Source organism: Battus philenor, unplaced genomic scaffold, assembly GCF_028537555.1.
Source record: "Battus philenor isolate CCGP_79_NKW_IND1 unplaced genomic scaffold, ilBatPhil1.0.hap1 SCAF_3, whole genome shotgun sequence".
NCBI lineage: Eukaryota > Metazoa > Arthropoda > Insecta > Lepidoptera > Papilionidae > Battus > Battus philenor.
In genome coordinates, this window is record NW_027181693.1 from 8,579,277 (window position 1) to 8,600,124 (window position 20,848).

The 20,848-nt window shown below is 33.0% G+C and overlaps 1 protein-coding gene across 4 annotated transcripts; it reads left to right on the plus strand.

Moving 5' to 3' along the window:
* Positions 1–1,221: 1,221 nt before the first annotated feature.
* Positions 1,222–20,745, plus strand: tapas. 4 transcript variants are annotated; one of them, XM_068770511.1, is made up of 21 exons: positions 1,222–1,308; positions 1,514–1,632; positions 6,696–6,793; positions 6,875–7,092; positions 7,276–7,416; positions 8,111–8,260; positions 9,610–9,753; positions 10,835–11,017; positions 11,583–11,800; positions 12,289–12,403; positions 13,903–14,058; positions 14,199–14,290; positions 14,497–14,659; positions 15,125–15,361; positions 15,622–15,818; positions 16,263–16,410; positions 17,113–17,327; positions 18,100–18,343; positions 18,951–19,102; positions 19,498–19,658; positions 19,898–20,745. In XM_068770511.1, exons 3-21 carry the CDS (start codon positions 6,709–6,711, stop codon positions 20,125–20,127), a joined length of 3,249 nt encoding a protein of 1,082 aa, XP_068626612.1. In that variant the 5' UTR covers positions 1,222–1,308; positions 1,514–1,632; positions 6,696–6,708; the 3' UTR covers positions 20,128–20,745. The 4 variants fall into 4 exon arrangements, with proteins under 4 accessions (XP_068626612.1, XP_068626613.1, XP_068626614.1 ...); XM_068770512.1 differs by having other exon boundaries at positions 1,514–1,628; XM_068770513.1 differs by lacking the exon at positions 1,514–1,632 and having other exon boundaries at positions 1,226–1,308.
* Positions 20,746–20,848: the final 103 nt, after the last annotated feature.

The following is a 20,848-nucleotide window of genomic DNA, read 5'->3' on the forward strand; positions in this document are numbered from 1 at the left end:
CAGAGCTAAATTTAGTACATATGATTTAACCTGCCCAAATTTTGTACGTTCGTTAAAAAAATTAAATATGCGCTGTGACATTTAAAACCTTAAAAAAAAACAAAGTAAACAAATTTAAAATACATTTTACACCTTTTATAAGTACTTTATAACTAATATACAATGTAATTAAAATTATTAATGTATTTTGAAACGGACTGGAAAAGAAAAACAAAAAATCGCATATTTTTTTACTAATTTTGTAATATTAATAAAAAAAAAACAAAATTGTTAACTACCTTCGTATAAAAACAGGCAATTGAAATTTTTATAAAATATGTAATTTAAAATCTATTGTGCTGTTAAATTGAATTTCATTAATTAGTAACGCAATGTAATGCAATACGTTCAAAATCAAACTAGTTTTTCTAATTTTGTTTCCATATAATTTTTCGAAGTCGTAATAAAAATCCCTAAAATTTCTAATTTCACCTCGAGGTATTCACTGTAAAACTACTTAAAAACACATATAATAATGTAATACCAATATGAGAAAATAAAGTAGACATAAGTCTATTGCTTGGACACTGTTAAGCATTTTTTCTGGCTTAAAATTTTACAAAAATTCATTAAATTAATGTACTAAATGTATAAAATCTACATATCTCTGTATATAAATTACAATAACTTCCTGTTGCATTATGTTACATTAGGTTTTCTACGAATAGATCGGATATAACATATTTTTTTCTTAGGAATAAATCATAACTTCCTTCGTGTTTATTGATTAAAACCAATAATTTGTATACAACAGTAATTTATAAAATGTTGAGTTATTAATCGATTAAACACATGAAACTGAGAAAACCTAATTTAAATTAATTAACAACAATTTACACAATTAGAAATACTGCAAATGAATGAATTTTTATATCCTGAAGGGTTCCTAGACCCATTTATCTAAGAAAGAATAAAAAAGTTAAAATCAATAAAAGGGAATGGTGAAAGATGCGTACTTGCAGATTATGAACAGGATTATGGAAAAACATAATTCATTTATAATTTTATTTATTGTAATTGTAAATTAAGTTTACGATTAAATAACTAAGAAAGTTGTAAGTATAAATTTAGACTAAAATATTTTAGGTATATATTACATTAGCTCTTATGACGAAAAATAAAACATATCGAAGTTGTCAAACTATATCTCTATTCCGTCAGGTTGTCAATTTGCTGTCAAGTAAGAAGTAAAAGTAGCTTAGTTGGTCTTGTCTTGGATTTGAACTTTTTAAAAAGCAAACTACTGGAACAGTTAATGCATTATTGAAAGTTAGTGGTCACTTTAATTAATATTTAAGTATCAATAATACTTTTTTATATTACCTTAAGTACTTTAATGGTTGAAATTGTAAAGGTAAACAGAAAGGATTGCATCCTCTCAAGTTTGATGAAACACTTTGATTTCTCTTGTCTACGCGAACAGTATTCATTTAGTATTAAGAACTGATTTCTTATATATTAATTATTGTTTCAGAAACAGATGTGTATCACTTAATCTTACGAGTGTAGCCGTCATGCAAACTTATTTATTAAAATACTCTTTAAATTTGGAGTAAAGGAGAGTTATTACAATATTTGCAATCGATCTGGTAGGTATGTAGTAATAAAGTTCTAATTTTTGATCAAGAATTTTGATTGATAACATGTGCACACATATATGATAAAATACATGTGTTTAAATACAGTACTTAGACAATATAAATATATATCAAACATTAACTTCTATTTTTATCAATGCAAAATCAAATTTCTCGCAAGTTCTACTCATATAGCATAGCAATTGTGTTGGCACATAATATTTACAATAGATGTAATATTGTATCTTTGCTACTTTTATATTACTTTACTTTATTAGCTTAGCCATGGCTGGTACATTTCTTAGAAAGTCAATTAGAACATATAGCTATAACAACTGGCCACATTTGATTGCTATTGAGCCTGCTAACTAATGGACCATTTGAAGCAGATAAAGGAAGGTGCCCAAAAAGTGTTTAGGGATGTTCAACTCAGCTCTTAACAATAAAGAAGACTTGTCTTCTAAAGATATACCAAACCTATTATTTGCTTACTAATGGAATATTGGAATATAAATGTTTCTTAGAGATTCATCAATAGACATTGCATATCTCTGTAGATCAAAAATTAAGAATTATTTACTAGGATTTTGAAGTATGAACATATTGTAAATCAGACAGGTTTTGTAGTTAGTAATTGTGAATCTGATCCATATTGTTGAGTTGTTGTTGTACCTGATGGTATGTTATATTTTAGCTGGTTACATTTAGTGTTAAGATTAAACTTGTTGTACACACAAGGTTTATGTTTTTTATGGTGAAAACTATGGTTAATTTGCCACATGTTGACTCAGTTATTAGAGTTCCAAGGATTACTGAGAGGGATATCCTTTTTGGAAAATCAGTCATACGGGTCATTTTCCTTAAAGAGTACTGCTGTCCAAGATAGTGGGGGCAAGACATACCCCAAATAGGTCCCTATCACCTAGATGTTGGATACTTTGAGGACAGGACCCTTCCTTCACCTATTACTACATTTATAGATTAAAGTGTATAACTTTTAGGAGAGCACAATCTGTAAATTTAGGAAAAGGTAAAGGAAAGGGTGCTTGTTGGCAGAAGGGCGGCAAAACTATATGGTGCCACCACCACTTACGCCAAGCCTGGTTCTCTGCAAGTAACATCTTTTAGTCTTAATTTATTATATCATAGCTTGCAAGTAATCTTTTTCTTGTTAAGATGCATGGTGATTGATGACATATCTGTAACTAAGCACAGAAAATTTCCCACCAAGTGGCACTTGGTTGTTGTCTTGACCAGTAACTTTGCCTTCCCACGAACAAGCTGATGACATAAACATTTTAGAATCAAGTCTTTAATAACAGTTCATTAAGGGTCATTCTTAGAAAATATTAGATACATATTTATAGCTTAATATAGTATAGTACATTAATCAATTCTGTTATGTCAAATTAACTGTATTTGTTTTATTAACAAGCATCAAACATTGACTTTAGTTTTTTTTAAACTTTATTTCTTAAAACTTTTTTATGTTAATTAATACTTTTATGTAGAAAGAATGAATTCTATAGGCAAATCTCAAGTATCAATATTTCACAAACATTTTGGCAATGCAACAGTTATAAGATTTATAATGTGATAAGTAAATGAAGTTAAAAGGGATTGGAAATAGGTTTTTTACTTGCTTCCAACTGTTACTCAGATTTGGTAATGAGGGTAGAGAGGCAGGGTCTCGGAATAAAGTGAATTGTCAAGGAGTGTTTTAAATTTACAAAAAAACTGTGATGTATCTACTTAACACATGAATCAATTAAGACTCTTATTCCTGTTGGATGTTACAGAAAAGCATTTCTAGAGAAAAAAATCATGGATGTTGAGATAAATAGTATTTAGTGTTTTTTTATAAAGGAACATTTATTTTATTATGAATCAATTGGTTGGAACTGAAGGTAGAAATCGTGTAGGTTATAATGTATAAGATTAGCAGTTTTTTTAACATTTCAGACTAAATTGAAGTGTTCTGCAACCTATAATGAGAGGTTACTGTCCTATGTTTTTTAGAAATATTAATATCCTAGATGATAAACTCAAAACCAAGTGTTCTTCATTAGAATGTTATAGTAATATGTCTCCAAAGATGGCGACAAATTATTTCGCAATAAATCTCAAATAGTATGGTTGAACCCTAACTTGCCAAAAGCACAAAAACTTATTTTGAAGGAGCTGTCGCCTCAAAAAATTACTATGGGGAGAAGAATTAAATAGGAGCTTCAGTATAAAAGAGAGTAGTATAGGAAAAACTTTCTATAGCAATTTGTTCTTTTTTTATTATTTCTCATATATATCGCTGAGGTGTTCTTCTTACAATTTTTTGTATTGCGTTTACTGTGTGTAGGCTATTGGAAGAACGATTGCCGCTATTTGAAATAGATTTTTCTTATATGAGCTGCGAGTCACGGCACAACCTTTTATTGTATACAATTTTACGTATCGGTATTCTTATAAATATAAAAAAATGTATATATCACTATTACAAGGGTCCGACTAAATTCTACCGCATTTATTGACATTGTTCGTAAAAAAAATTTGTGGCCAGAGAAATATGAATTATGATAATACAGTGGTCTTTCACAAGTTTTCTGTAAGATTTTTACACTATTCTATATTATGAAGGGTATAATTACCCGCTTACTACACATATACAAATCTGAAGATTTGTGTCTATCGCAAAAGTAGTCAGTAGTTTTTAAACATGGCATTTTCTTTTTTATATTTATTTTTTTTATATAAATTGTTTGTGCTCCAAAAAATAAACGAAAGACTACTTTCAAAAATGTTTTTTTTTATATACATTTTGTAGTGTTATAATTATAGACGAAGTGAAAATTAATAGTTATTTAAATAAGTACATGACAATAGAAACTTGTGAATCCATATAAATGCATGTACGTAATGCTTGCTCGACTTTATTAGTAAATTCTATTATTCAATCTTGAACACTGGTCACTATCGTTGCGTACTGCAAAAAACGGGTCATTTTGCGACTTATACATTCTAAAATTGATATGAACCGAAAATATGAAAGGAATTGATAGGAAAAACTTGCAGTTTCCTTTTAATGTTAAACATAATGTAGTGATACAAAGCTTACGCCGCAATATGGATTTTATTCCAAAGACATATTACGAAGAGTTCCAAGATTGCTATGCATTCACTCTGACTGCCCTTCCTTCTTCCAATTTTTGGTAAGTTAACAGCAATCTCTTTGATTAGCTAAGATTAAAATTATTTGACGTGTCTGATATCTTTATGTAAAAATAATGTATTATTCGTATGAAATTTGTACGCCGTTAAGAGAATTATCTAAATTTAGTAGTGGATTATAAGTGACTGTATAAAAATGGGTTCATGTAAATATTATAAATTTTTGTGTGAATTTTTAATTTGAACTTGCATTTCTTGCAATTTCACTTCAAATATAGTTAAAAGTATGTTACTTACTTTTTTTGTGAACAACCATGTTTTTACTTTTTTTGCTTATCTAACTCAACGAAAGTTCTATTATAACCTAGTAAGTGTATTTTTATCATGAATTCAAAAATTTATTGCGTTTATGTTTTTCATGATTATGTTATTTTTACTATAATTGTTATATTTCATTTAGATTTGGCACTTAGTAAAGATTTAATAGCTTAGCTAAATATTACGGTTAAGTTAATGTGTTAAACATAAACAAATAATTAAATAAACTATCTAAATTTCTAGATAACTATTACTTTAAATCATTTTATTATACATTACCGTAGACAAAACTGAATGCTTTTAATAGTGTCGTGAATTACCTAATAAAATGTGCAATAAATTTGTACGTGTACCACAAAGTGTAATATAATCAAGTTAAAGTTTTTATAATAAATTTACTGAAGAACGGTGATAATCTGACTATTCTTAATAAATGAGAAATAATAAACTTTCTGAAGGGCTAGGAGGTTTGATTTGCGTGTATTTCATTAGCTACGTAGTGATATCTACTAAAAGCTTATTTTGTTCGGGGATGAAGGTACAATCTCCCCCGATTAGTCGATGTGAATGTCAACTCCCGTCTCATACTATACCGGCCACGTCGCAAAATAGGTCAGCTCGTGTGTGGCAGCGATCGCCAATCCCTATTCTAGATAGAAGCGTTGCTGTAGTTTCTTTCCGCCACTTTTTCTCTCACCACAACCGCTTTCCAAATGGTAGCAATGTTAGCCAGGTAATAGCAACTAAGTGGAGATTAGGCTCTCTGAATTTGAATGAGATTTGGCCCTTGAGTCAGGATGTGAAGCGAAAATTGTCGAAGAGTGACAGCCCAAGGCGAGATCTACTCGAGGAGAGCCGTGAACCCCGTCACTCCATGAAGCGTCCGGTCCGGTTAAGCTTTAGCATGTAATGGTCCGAACCGTGGCTCGCTAGAGAGTTTTTGTGCTAAGCGCCCTCTGCGCTATGCCCACCCGCATCTGCGGAATCAGTCCTCGAGGGGGCCCTTGAGTCTAGTCAATCTGGAGCATCCGGTACGGTTAAATTATATCACGTAGCAGAGTCATGGGTTTCTAGAAAGCCCTCAACCTTCCCTATCTTAAGAGTGGCTAAGCGCGCTCTGCCTCCTCCACCGACGGGGAGTGTAAGTCGGGTAAAAAAAAGGGTCGTACCGAGAGTGCTGTGCAGGATTCTGTATCAATAGCTTGGATCGATGAGTCACTTTGTAATATGTAACATTGGCGAATGACTCTCTTATCTCGTGGTAAACAAAAGACAAGGGATAAATTAACGACGGGTCCCAAGAAAAGGTTGCACGTTTGATTTGAAGCGCTTCAGACTACTAAGGTTATTTGTATAAAATCATACATTCAAAAGACTGGAAACATTACTGTGTGCCGTTTGAATAATGCGACAAGAAAAATTACGGGGCCTTTAAACGGCATGCCCTAGTTCATTATGCTCCCCATAAGATATTGCTAAGTGGTATTTTGTATTTTAAAACATCAGGTACTAAGGTATTTTCATCGCTCAGCCATACAAGTCACACTTACAAGACGTTAAATTTCTAAAATTAGAAATAATTTTTAATTTTGTTCTCAGTGTCACCTGCATAATGGCTGACAAAGACCAAGTAATTCAAGCACTGCGGGCAACCCTAATATCAGTTAAAGGAGCTCTTACCATAAAACAGTGCAACCGTAAGTGAATATTGTATTGAAAACAAAACTGGAATATCAAATGTACTTAGCAACCGTTAATAATAAAGCAATGATTTTCAGGTGACTACAGAGAGTTACAAGGCGAATGGATACCTTTCAAAAAACTAGGGTATCCATCATTAGAAAAACTCTTTCAAGATGTTCCGGGTTTTAAAATAACACAAGTCAACGGTGAATGGTACGTTGATGCTATTGCAAGTCAAGAAACTCAACATATTGCCACAATGGTTGCTCGACAGAAACCCAGTAAAAAAACAAATGTAAAACTGAGTTACCCGGTAAGATATTTAATTTTTATGTATTAATGTTTATATAGTTTGATTTGTTACTGTTTTTGATTCATTGCAAAAAAAGTCGAATTGGAAAAAATATAATTATATTGAAATTGACAGGCTATGTGATGCTACGCATGCAATGTGAAAACTACTTTGAACTTTTCATGATTATTTTAAATTTTTTAGAATCGGTTTCCTAAAAAACAAGGATCGTGGAGAAAACCCGCACCGTCGTCTAATTATTCCTCAAATTACGAAAATCAATATTCAAAACAATATTACAGAGTTAAATCCAACGTACCATATAACAGCAACAACGGCAACAAGGTAGGTGTTTATATATAGAATTTAATTATAACCAGAGGATACAGGGTGCAGAGGCACCACAATGGCCATTGAGGCCGAAAGGCTCTCGTGAGGCGAAAACGGACTAATAGGTACACCGATGATATAATCACGGTAGCAAATTTTGGTTCAGGCCTGTCTTGCAATGGGCGTCGATCGGTATACATGTTGATGATGACGAACCTCTACTGAATACGCTATAACAAAAGTCGGTAGCCTAGTCAAGAGTGTTGATAGGTTCTATTCCCAATAAGTGCACGCTTTATACATAATAAAGACTTGGCTGAATGTTAAAATTAAAAATATTAAAGTTATGTCTACCATACACTATCACAGATTTAACCTGTGTCCTTGTTAAGGAAATAATAAACCTACTAACATGAAAATAGTAACCATCAAAACTACTGAAAGAACAGCGAGACAGCGTGTACCAGATATTCTTATGATATTTTTAATTATAATAGTATTTGCAAGATCGACTACTGCGGGTCTATTCTTTTTGACAATTTTTGAGCCCACGTAGACCATTTTTTCAAGCATTATTGAAAAATCATTGCGTTATCCAAACAACATAATATTTATATTTAAAGTAAGTAAAATACTCGTGTTTGTTATAACCTTTGCAATTTTTTTTTATTTTTGTGAAGTTTATAATCTATAAATTGCTTTTTTACAGTTTAATAAATACAACAAAACGAACGAGACGAAAATATTACAGCACCATTCGAAACAAACGAATAAAAGTATGGAACAGACAGAGAAATTTGCTACTAACGTTTCTAAAGGCAGTACATCACAACGAGAAGTAATTTCATTAAAAACTGAGGTATATTACTTTAGATCAAGGGTTGTAGGTAGAAGTCTTACTAAATATTTATTGACGATATAGTCAAGATCACGGTGAGTCGCTGGGTGGCCTATGCCGTGCAGTGGGTAGATACTTTATGTCAATTAATAAGACCTCTTTCGACATTTAATGGAGGATAAGGTCCTTAATGTATTTGCATCTTAGGTAAAAAAAAGTCCTAGCCGAATTCATCTTTTCGTTTTACGAACTTTGTAATATCATTTTGAATTCATCTTATTTTATGTTTGGTTAAAGACTAAACTAAAAATTATTTCTTGGTTTGTACAAATAGCACTTCTGATGCAAATCGTTTTAGGTATATCGCTCCTCGAACTCGCGGAATCAATTTTCTATTTAAATTGCTCTGTGCCTAGTGATATCAAGAACAAAAATAAAAATTACAGGCGACGGAGCCGAACATTTAGTTTTTAGGCACCTTATAATTGATATTATTAAAAAGAAGTGTTTGGTAGTATGTGATGTATCAACATATATAAAAGTCAGAAAAATCTGCGTCTGCAAATGATACCTCGTAATAGGGTTTTGTTACATAAGAAGTTTAATTTTTTTTACATTAACAAATCTAAATTGTAATTTGGGTATGTAAAAGTGAAACGACGAACAAGCAATATAATAATTGTAACAAAAGATATTTTTTATAGTTTGCCATTTACTTAATCAGTTGGAATTTTTTTTATTATTAATTTCTCTTGAATTTCAAATATAGTAAAACTTCATTCACTAACCATGGTAATGTTATTATTTTTATGTCTATAAAAAGATTTCATTACGTAAGAATACTCTTTGTTTTTATCGATATTTTTTTAGGGAGTTGTTGTTTCCTTTACTAACAGCGGCTATTCTCGAGAGAAATTCATGATTGTAAACTTCTATACAGATCTTCTTGTGTAAAATGTTTTTTTAATGGGTGTCGAGCATACCTAAAAAATAGGCGTTTTCACTATGTTATAGCATTGATACCACGAAATTTTCTCTTGTGCCATAATCTACTAACCTTTTTGATTTTCTTTTTTGTTTTAAGAACGTTTGTCATATTTTGTAATAGTTATATTACGTTTGAACTGCGCATATTGCAGAGGATTCTATGAAGGATGTTCAGAAAAAAGAAATCATTAATGTAAATTCAATCAAATTACAATTGGACGAACTTAAAAATGTTATCGAATGTTGAAAGATTTTTATAGACTAGATAAAACATTATTTACATAACCTTACTATTAAATGTATTGCGTCATTAGAATGAAACTCTAATTAAATCTAAGAGACGTATGAAATAAGGTAGTCATAAGAATAACTATGTTTTACAGTTGAAGCATTCCACGCGTAACGAAAAAGAGACTGACAATAGAGGCTGCAGGATATCGGCGTCGCAAAGGCTCTCCAATCTAAGAGATCGTCTAAACACGGTTGATCTAATACCGTTGCAACTGCCAGCTCACAATATTCCTGTGGTTAGTATAAAATATAACAGATATTTTATATGAGACATTAATATTTTTTGCATTAATTATCATATAATAAAAACCTTCAGTATGTTACATTTAATAAATTATATTGGTTTTTTTATTAAATGATGTTGCAAAATAGCCTATATAAATATATATAAATGAATCTCTATTTTTCTTAAATATAACTTAAGAACGATCCTAACGATTTTATAAATTTCACAATTATTATTATTATAAAATTCCAAAGTTTTTAAAAATAGTGCTTTAAAACTTATGTCTACTTAATAATGTCTAATAACTAATGTCTACAAAGTTAATTAATTTATTTCATATTTAATCGATAAATTAAATGATCACTGAAATGTGACATATTCATTTAATTTTTCTCTTAGAATGCAACAGCCCTATTCCATCTGGCGGTACAAGTTCTGTCCGGGCAACTTGTAGTAAATAATTTTCTACCAAGACTATATAGAGACTAGATAGAGAGACTAGAATATATAGGGGATTAATAATACATTTCTTTTAAAATATAATGTATGCTTAGATTATATATTTTCAATATATGGACTTACCCATCCTAAAGTTAAGAAACTCTTATCATGTAAATAAGAATAAAGCAATGCACTGTAAATTAGATAGGCATTTCATCTTCTATTTCTATCTTTGAAATTACAAATTTAGTAAATAATTTTGAATATAATTCAAATTTAATTTTATTGTATTTGAAATCATTGTATACATAAAAATATCATATCACTACATATCTGTTTGTATTACAAAAATTAGGTGTCTATTTTAACAATATCATTACTGCAGAACATTGCAGTAGGCTGCAGGCTCAAGCATAGAGATCAGGGTGGTTACAATTTTATTTTAGTTAATAATTCATTATCGTTTTTAGAGAGTAGTTTTTAAAATATATATCAAAGTCTCAGTTTTATTAAATGTTTAAATATTTAAGTATTAATACATCGCAATCATAGATAGAAATCTCGAGTGTCTCTTGTTTGATTTTTTTTTTAAATTTTTGATTACTTTATTAAATGGTTCTAATAATACATTTATGAATTTATACACAAAGGAAAGCAGTGATCCTGTGTCGCACGTGGCGCCAGCTTATAATTTGGAACCACCGCCGGACTCAACATCTTCATTCGAGAAATTGGAGTGGACTTGTAAAAAGTTAGGATTGCCCCAGCCTGTCTATAAAGTGTGTGATTTGCGACCTAAAAAAGGTCCTGTGAGCTACAATTGTACAGTGAGAGTTAGTATATTTTTTTTGGAGATTTTTAGCTCATGAATTGTATTTCACTAAATAAGCATATGTTACTCTTAAGATAGAAATAAAATAATTACTTTCTTTTATTACTGAAATGTTTGTTCATTTAAATCCTTGGTTCTCAAAGTGATCCCGTTTGGTGTGAAAATAATTGAGGGTTCACAATTCGTTATTAGGGTTCCACTAAAATCTAACGGGAGATTGTCTCAATAAAATAAGTCTGGATTGATTGATTCCTTGTACTGTGAGTATATGTCATAAATAAAGTTGGATGGAATTCCTTTTTTTTATTGGCCAACATTAGTTTTTAACATCTAGTCGCAGCACTAATATTTTTTTTCGATAACCGTTGGAACAGCCGAAACATAATTTTTTAAAGTTAGATTTAATCTTTGGTTGTTGTCAACTAATTGGGAATATGGAAATATAGCTAGGAGTACACCGGAACCAGCAAAATTTTGAAAGTGGTTTATGAGAAAAATATGGGAACCTTTAGTTTAAATACTGGAGTCATAAAATATAAAAATAATAATCTTTAACGTCGTCACAGGTTGGCAACTCGTACGGAGTGTCTTCGTATCCGGACTCGACACCAACGGAAGAGCTCGCGAAAGAGGTGGCGGCGGTGAAGTTGTTGGCTGTTATCGAAGGCTCAGAAGTGAGCGGTCTGCCCTACTCCAACAACAGCCGTGCGATCGCAGGCCTCGCCGACCTGGTCGCCGAGCACAAGGCCGGCCTGTGGGCCAGCATCGTGCCGCACATGTATAGGTATGTCGTGTTTAATATTCATCATGTTCATTTATTAATTTCATATAATATGTCACGTAAGTGTCGTATAAGTGTCGACGGAGTGGCAGAGTACTCAGTTGTCTTAGGTTTTAAATTGACGTTTTTAACAGTTTCAGTAACAATTTATAATTTTTTATAACAATTCCATGTACAGGATTCATGTAACAATATTAAATATTCATTTTAAAAATATCCACAAAATTTTCATCAATTTTTTGACAACAGGCATCGAAAGTAGTCCGTGTGTTGATTTAGCCGATAACAGTTGGGCGTGACGTTTTCGTTGCCCCACAGTGAATAGGTATCTCATGTAGAAATTCCTCAACAGGAAAAAAGATGCCTTACTAGTATATTCCATTTGGACAACTATGTCATTAGAAAAACATTGTTGAGTTACAACTGTGCATTGACAATGATAACATTTATAAAAGTATATCTGCAATGCATATAACATGGTCTCTTTTCAGGGAAAAATACAATGAAAATTTACCCAAAAATTGGCAAGAATTGATAGAAAATTGTCCACGAATATCAAAAGACAGATTGGTTAATGGTCTTTTAGTTCTACTTCCAAATAATAAGGTGAGTTAGAACTGTATCATAATATATTATATTTGCGACATTTACAAATATATTTTATTTTTTACTTTAGGGTTTCTTTTTTGGGCTTCTCATTCAACCGGTGGCTAGAGCATACAGGCAGGCAGTATATTATAATTTTTCAAATATATTTATTTAATTTCCTTGTTCATTCAAATTCCTGTCCTTCATATTTTCCTCTAATTTCCTTTACAAAATCTTTTATTCCTTCGCCTTTCAAGTCATTTTTTAACCATTAATATTTTTAATTCGTGTTTAAATTCTTGTTATCTATTTCGCACTTAGTTTACATTTCTACAAGCAAGCCCCCTGCATTCTACATACATATCACTTTTTTTACTTTTTCACTTTTTTATTGTTATTGTTTATTATTTTAATTATTCTTGTTGTTTTCATTTATTCATTACTTTTTATACCTTTTCTTTCTGTAAAACTTCAAAAAGGTCAGGCGACACTCCTCTTTATTCACTCGTGTTCTCCTCCTCTCAGAGAGAATTCTCTGCTAACCGAGACTGGTATTTTGCTCTTACAGCGCAGCGCCTAATACTTTCTCAGAGTTAGAACCTAAGCAGGTTCTCTGCGAATCCCCCATACCCTGTGAACATTTGTACCAGAACTGTGTCCACCTTAACTTGACAAACAATGCAAAAGGCCTAAGCTGTCGTTAAACAAATGAGATAAGCCATCTCTCGTTTTCCGGTCTCACTTTACTCTTGGCCGCGTGCTTTGCCAACTAGTCCGCCCTTTTCGTTCTTCTCCGTCCCCGCGTGCGCCTTTACACAATATAACCTGACATTCCTTTCTTTTACTCTTGCTTATATAATATTTTCTTTCAATCTTAACGCTAAGTGATGAAGTGTGCTCGATCGTGCGACTGTCTCTGGGGCGAGCGCGAGTCGCTCAGGGTCGCCCATGTTTGCGACGACTTGCTGGCCGCGTACCTTATTCCAGCAACTCTGCCTGATAAACAGCGCAGAAGCTGCCCAACTTGAGCATCTTACCATATAGCTGTGCGGCGGTACCATACGCATAACGCCACACCCACCTTATACTGTGTGGACTGCGGTTGGTATAAATTACCAGATCGTCAGCCGCGGTGGCAAATGGGTCTGCCCCCTCACTTAACTCCAGGCAGAAAAATTCTGAACCAAACTGATCAGACGGGCGTGTAAGTCTCAAATAGCTGACCGGTAACTTCTGGTCCTTGTCCCCTACCACTTGCCGAAAAAACACGTGCTTCATGTATCCGAAGGTCCAGAGAAAGCAGCCCAGGATAAGCCGAGTGCAGTGACAAAGTCCTGCGGAATTTCAAATGAACTTGTAGCATCCAATATCGTCGGCTCTAGCTCCGCCAAATACTTCGTTCTGATCATCTCCGGGTTCAAATCCATTATTTTAGGGTTAATTCTACCATGACCTGTATGAGATTTTTAATTTTACTTACAAAAGAAAAAAAAAATGAATGATACGTTATTTTTTAGGAACCTCAATCACCATTGATTGATGTTATAGAAGACACAATAGACAGTGACCTTCCAGCTCTTCAATTTCCTGAAGAAGATTTTTGGAATGTATTTATCACGGTCGCAAATTCCACCTTAGAAATTTGGCTTCGTATTATTGGACCGGAATATAGTGTAAGTTGTGTAAAATTCCTACAGGATTATTTATTAGTGTAAATCAAATATATGTAATTTAAACATTTATTCAAAAATAAATAAAAAATTATTTTTGAATAAATGTTTAAATTTGTTTAAATAATATTTTTTTCTCTTAGGACAAGTTCGAAATATTATTAGCGGATATGGCGCAGTACTATGAAACGTCGGGGGCTTCAGTGGATAAATCAATGATTATTAAAAAGGCTTGGTAAGATTTTGTAAGATAAATGTTTCAAATGCACTTCTCTTGCAATGCATGTTTAAAATGGTACTAAATGATCCATGAATTTCATTTGCTTTATTATATACAAGCAGATTTAATGCCTATATATTTGACTGTTGCTAACGTAAAATGTGTTAATCAGAATTTATAGCTTCATAAATTATTAATTTATTATGTAAAACTAATTACAGGTATGCAGTTAACCTCGATGATGGTGGATGGCAACGAGCTATGATTTTAGAAATAGGTGACGAAACTGCAACAGTTTTCTTAGGCGACCATGGAGACGACGAGACTGTTTATTTGGATAAAATAAAAATACTAGAACCTCAGTTTAGGAAATTGCCAGCACAGGTAAGAGTTAGTTTTTATCCTTTTCAACGTTACGATATATTTTAATTAAAAGAATAGGACAATAGCTTGAATAATTTTTTTTAATAAAATTTGCGTTAAAAAGATTTGTCGACTTGGAGTGACATTTTTTTTGAAATTTTATTCACAATACTTAATTAAATCGTAATCTTACGTAATACATATATATGTATGTATATATATATATATATATATATATATATATATATATATATATATATATATATATATGTATATATGAATATTTGAGAATCTTAAAAAATACATAGTCCCGCTGAGTTTCTTTCAGCTGTTCTTCTCAGGTCTGAGGTCTTTCATCCTGACAGGTATTAAACAACTGCACATCAACTTGAGATCTAATCTAAGTATGTTGAATAAAGAACTTTTAAATGTGAATTCTAAAATAAACATGTTAAAGATTAGATATTTAGGTCGCGTTCGTTTCAGGCGATCTTGTGCCGCTTGGAGGGCGCGGAGGAGCTCGCCGCTAGCGAGGCGGGCGTGGCGTTGGTGCAACGACGGCTGCCGGGCGAGGTGCTGGTGGCGGCGCCGGGTCCACGCACAGACCCCTCCGACCCAGCCGTCGCCGTCGTTCTCTACGACACTTCCACGCAACGCGATCTCAATCTCAACAAGGAGATCGTGCATGACTTCTGCATATCCGGTGCCTTTACCATCACTCAGGTGCTCTACACTGCCATACCTTTAATGGAGCCGGTCATGTATCATCGTATTATAAGAGGTGGCAAGGGATTATGTGATGATCACTAGCTAGTGTAACCCAGCCATAGAGGACAGATTTTCGATCGTAGATCGCGGGTTCTATTCCCGGGATGTAAGGCTTGGACATAATGACTTATTGAAATCTCAAGGTGAACGAATGGTGTATGTTTTGTAATGATTGATAGTTTTTATGGTTCTGACGTTGATTTTAACGTTGACAGAAGCTTTGCGAAGTGGAAGTGGGGTGCGTGACAGACGACGGGCGCGTGTGGGTGTCGCGCGCCGGCGGTGCGGCGGTGGTCCGCAACGCCCTGGCGCTGCTCACGAGTGGCCCCTACCGACGACCGCTGCCTGCAGCGCCTCACGCACTGGCGCCGCACCCCGCCCTCTATATTGTGCGCACGCTCGCCGGGGACTGGTCAGATCACCGTTCTATTCCATTTTATTGCATCAATCAAGAAACATTATTGTGTCTGGATTACCGTTTGCCAGAACATAACAATAAAATTGTGGAATGACGAGAATATGTATTAAAATTATGCATAAGATAAAAGAAGGTTAACTAAAGAGCAATGACGAGGAGGACTATGCACGAAGACATCGCTTCCTTAAGTTACATTCACACAACTACATTTTTAACAAGTTTTTATTTTTGATCAACAATAATTCACTTTCGTTATCAACAACCTTTTGCTATGTAGTATACAACTTTCTAATGCCGGAGCGGTAAAAATCAAACAGTTTTTCTGTAAAGTATTTCAACAGAGAGTACTTTCCGGTCCCCCTAATATATTAGTAAAATTCATTCATCATGAATTTATTTAAAAACGTTGATGAAGTTAAAAATACTTGTGTCACACAGGGTACGCTGTACGATCGTGAGCGAACTGGACGACGAGGGTACAATACGCACGCAGCTGATAGACAGCGGGCTCATGTTGCGCGCGCCGCTGTCTTCCCTCGTGCCGCTGCAGACATTCTCGCCTGCCCTCAATGCATATCCACCGCAGGTAGTTTTATTTTGAGTTATTATTTCATAAATCTCAATATCGCAATATACAAGTCGATCAACTGTCATCATCTCAACTTCGTCAAATGAACTTCTGGCAATTGTACTATAGTAAACGATAAATATGGAGTTAAAACCAGTAAAGAAACAATTTGTATGTATAGTTGGTAAATAATAAAGAGCTTTGGAAAATCTATAGTTTGCACGTTGCGGACGCGTCCTCTTGCTCTTGTGTTGATTGGCCAACGTATACCCAATATGTTCTAGAAATTTATCGAAAGAGACCAATGACTGATAAAAAAATATATAATTTTTTATAGTATGTTAATAAATAAAATATAATAATTTTTTTTTAAATATTTGATTGTCTTAACATAATAGGTGGATTCATACCACTTCCATAAAAAATGGTCCATGTAAATAAATTATTATTGTGAATTTTAATTCACTTATAAGAACAATTAAACCAGTTTTGTTTTAATAAATTTAAAAATATTAATTTATTGAGTAAGTATAATAATCAATTATTAACATTTGTTTTCGACGTTCTACGTACGCATCTATGCCTTGCGCTTGTGAGCAGATGGGAGGAAAGCAAATTTTTCTTATAATTAGAATTCGTGCCTTGTGGACTTTCTCTTAAAAAAGTAATACATGGCCAACATTTTTCATATTGTAAAGATAACATTAATTGTGTTTATAGGCTATTCAAGTGCGTTTGGGTCACGCGGAACGAGCGGCCGCGAATATGACGGAGCGACTTCGCGAGCTTCTGCTAAACACGAGCGTCCTGTGCCGTGCACTGCCTTCCACCACGCCTGGGCCGCTGCACGTGGAGCTGTTCGTGCGCTCTGGCCCTCAACGCATCCTTGTTCCCGTTAATCACTCCATCATAATGGAATATGACTACCTCCAAAAGTAAGCCAGTATTGACATCTGACATGTTACCCTACTACAAAATTAAAATGAAATACATGTGAAGCGGATTTATTATTCATATGATTTATCGAATACATTCTATGTGTGAAAATATTTGTTATTTTACTGTGTTGGCCGACAAGACAACGTAGTACCAATATCACATGAAATGGGTTGGCATCCATCTCACAGCTATGATATCTGTAATTAAATCAAAAAGCCTAAGAATGACGTTATACACCAATAAGACTTATAAACAGCTCGTCAAAATAACAACCGAAGTCATTTCAAAGTACTGGCCGCAGTCGCTACTCCTATTTTATATACATTTCTGATTTATAAACAAACAACTCTGAATGCAATCAAATATTTTAATAATAAATTGAAAGCGAAATACATTGCTTGTTCATTTGTATTGAAATACAAAATATCTTCACACAAGCAAGGATTTACACTTACGTTTGAATAATTAATTATTTTAATATAAGTTGTAAGCTACCGCCTGTTCGGAATGCTGATCTGATAGGAAGTGCCGGCCCGAAAGTCAGTTGCGTTATAATATCAACTATGTAAATTAGAAAAGAAACCCAGTTCCACATATTTCAATGCTATGATAAGATTTATTTATTGATTACTTGTAATTTCAGATTTAAAACTAAGAAAAGGAAGCTCTCAGATATGTTGTGGAACTTTATTCGATATACATAAACATTGATCTGCATTGAGGGATTTATTTTAATAAATTTGTAATAATGTAATAAAATTTTTGAAGCGGTAAAACAAAAGAGGGCGAAAAAGAGGCTACTAATCATGTGGAGGCGCTGAATAAGAAGAAAGAGCGCATATTCCGTACAACGTCGGGCGGAGCCCTAGGCAGTGCTGGGATTGCAAGCAGTGGGGCGGCGGCAGCGGCGGCACCCGACAAGCGCAACGTGCTCCCCCCGCCAAACCTTCCCGCCCCCGGCGAGTGTTTCGACGTCTACATCGCCATGGCCGCAAACCCCTGGAATTTTATTGTAAGTATACATAATAATTTCATCAATCTTTTACCACATAGCCTGTTCAACTGTGAAATGAGGTACCAGTGAGTATAAGGCGTGCTATGATATACTGGAGTGATGATGTACAATAAGAATTCTAGTTAAAGTTTCAATATTGAATAAATTATTTTTTCCTTTATCATTAATGGTTTTAAGACGATAGGACCGGCATAAGTCACCGCTTACTAAAACTTAACAACACAAATAAATTCTTTCTCAGAAATTTATATGTTTTCAATATTCTTATTATTATTCATTAAAATAAGTCACTATTCGGAACATCGTTAAACAGGATTGTTATTAAATAAAGTAAATCATTTATGCAACATTTGTCTTAAATAGTATTCAAAATGAAATTAGTGTTTAATTAAGATAAAATGTAGCATATGCAATAGAGCAATTTCGGTTCCTAACTCCAAAATATTAAACGACCACCGTGGATCTCCCATGTTGACATCTGTTAAATGCTGTCTATGTTAATCAGATACAAAAACCCGAAATGCACCATTCTGTCGCTCACTATTTTTAGATTGTTTTAAAATCATAATATATACAGTAGTTCAATAAAATAATTTTTTCAAAGGTCCAGCCAAACACTACAAAACATACTCTGCTCACAATGATGGCGTCATTGCAAACTGAGTGCCCAAAACTATCGGAGGCTGATGCACCTACCAATCTTGTAATAGGAGATCTTTATACCGCTTTCTACGAAAAGGATTCTTCGTGGTATAGGTAGACATTTGTAATTCCTTTTTAATATTCTTGGCTTTTTAAAGAAACAAAAAAAAATATTGGAAGTTCATAAGTTTTCAATTTATCATGAGCGCTTGGTAATATGTATACTAAGGAAATAAATAAATCATGTCAATATTAACAGCGCATGTTCGATAGAAATTCAATCGAAAACACATATTATCATATAAGATGGATTCGTTAAATTGAAGGATAATTTTTAGTATTAATTTTTCTGCATGTAATAAAGTATTTTTTCGTAATGGATCTATAAAAATGAACATTCTTTTTGTAATATGGAATATCCGTTGTACATTGTTTTGAATAAAGCTTTTATAAAAATCATTTTAAATATTCTTTTAAAATTAAAATTAAAAATTTTAACTGTTTTACAGAGTTACTGTAGCAGGAACAGTGTCCTCTGAAATGGTTTCCGTTTATTTCTGTGATTTTGGTGATTTGGCGTTAATATCTATTAAGGAATTGCGACCTGTACCTCCCGGTGCACCTTTAGCCGCGTCGTTGCCGCCACAAGCTATTAAGGGTAGGCTATTTGGTGAGTAATCAGGGTTTTATTTTGAAATACTAGTCAAAATAAGATCCACCGCTTTCTTTTCAAATAATATGTAATTAATAAATCGATATGTAAATGAGTATTTACCTTAGGTGTTAATTCTTGTTTACGACTTACGCAGGCATACTTTGATGCGAATATTATCACTTAATACTCATGTCGCTAATGAAACACAAATATTTATTATAGTAACACGTTTTTTAAAATTAAAATGTTTACAGATGTGTGCCCTCTTTATCAAGACTGGACTGTTGAAGACTGTATTAGATTTCAAGAGTTGTGTGTTGAGCAACAATTTGTGAGTATATGTAAAGAAGTGGGAAAGGATCCATTGAACCCAAGTGAGCCCCTTCTCACACTCGACCTCATTGACACTTCTACAGATGAAGATGTTTATTTAAATAAGCAGCTGGTCGCTGAAGGCAGAGCTAGACTTGCCTCCAAGTCCTAATTATCTCAATATGTTCATGTGGTTTTAGTCATTGTTATGTTTTACTATTATACTGCCTTATTGAGCTGAATTAGTCACAAGTCAATAATGACGATTTTAGTAAGAAAAAATCATATAAACAATTTAAAAAAAAACATTTAAGAAATATATCACTTCTTGTTATTTCTTCTTTATATTTTATGTCATAGTGCTTATTTCGTAGTGGGAAAGTTGTTTATAACAGAAAACCTGAGACTTTTAAAATACTCGCTGTATTTCTTCAATTCATTCCTGAAGTGTAATATTTAAGTATTTATCTGTATCTTATTTTCGATATTACGAAGGTTATTAAAAGTGTTTTCATAAAAAAACTTAAATAACAAAGTAAAAGCATGTTCATCATAAAAAGCTTATTATAGAAATATATGGATTAATAAGCAATAGTTTTTGAACATAGATCTTATCCAATACAAGATATCAACAATATATCTATAGACATATGTTTAAAATTATAACAGTGCACACCTATAGTCATTAAACACTCCTTTTGCATAAAACATATAGCTTTTAATAATTTGCTATATATATAGCTTTTCAGTAAATGTCACTATGTAGACTACCCGTATATGCACATGTTAAATAAAGGTATATTAATGTCATTGATGTTTTATTTACTTTGTTTTTTGTTAACACAGCTATGGAGTTAAAGAGAAATTGTGAATGTATTACACGAACATCCTTA

Coding starts and splice junctions, on each gene's coding strand:
- tapas (XM_068770511.1), top strand. CDS start 6,709: ATGGCTGACAAAGACCAAGTAATTCAAGCACTGCGGGCAACCCTAATA. Junction 15,362..15,621: donor GTGCCTTTACCATCACTCAG/GTGCTCTACACT, acceptor TAACGTTGACAG/AAGCTTTGCGAAGTGGAAGT. Junction 15,819..16,262: donor CGCACGCTCGCCGGGGACTG/GTCAGATCACCG, acceptor TGTGTCACACAG/GGTACGCTGTACGATCGTGA.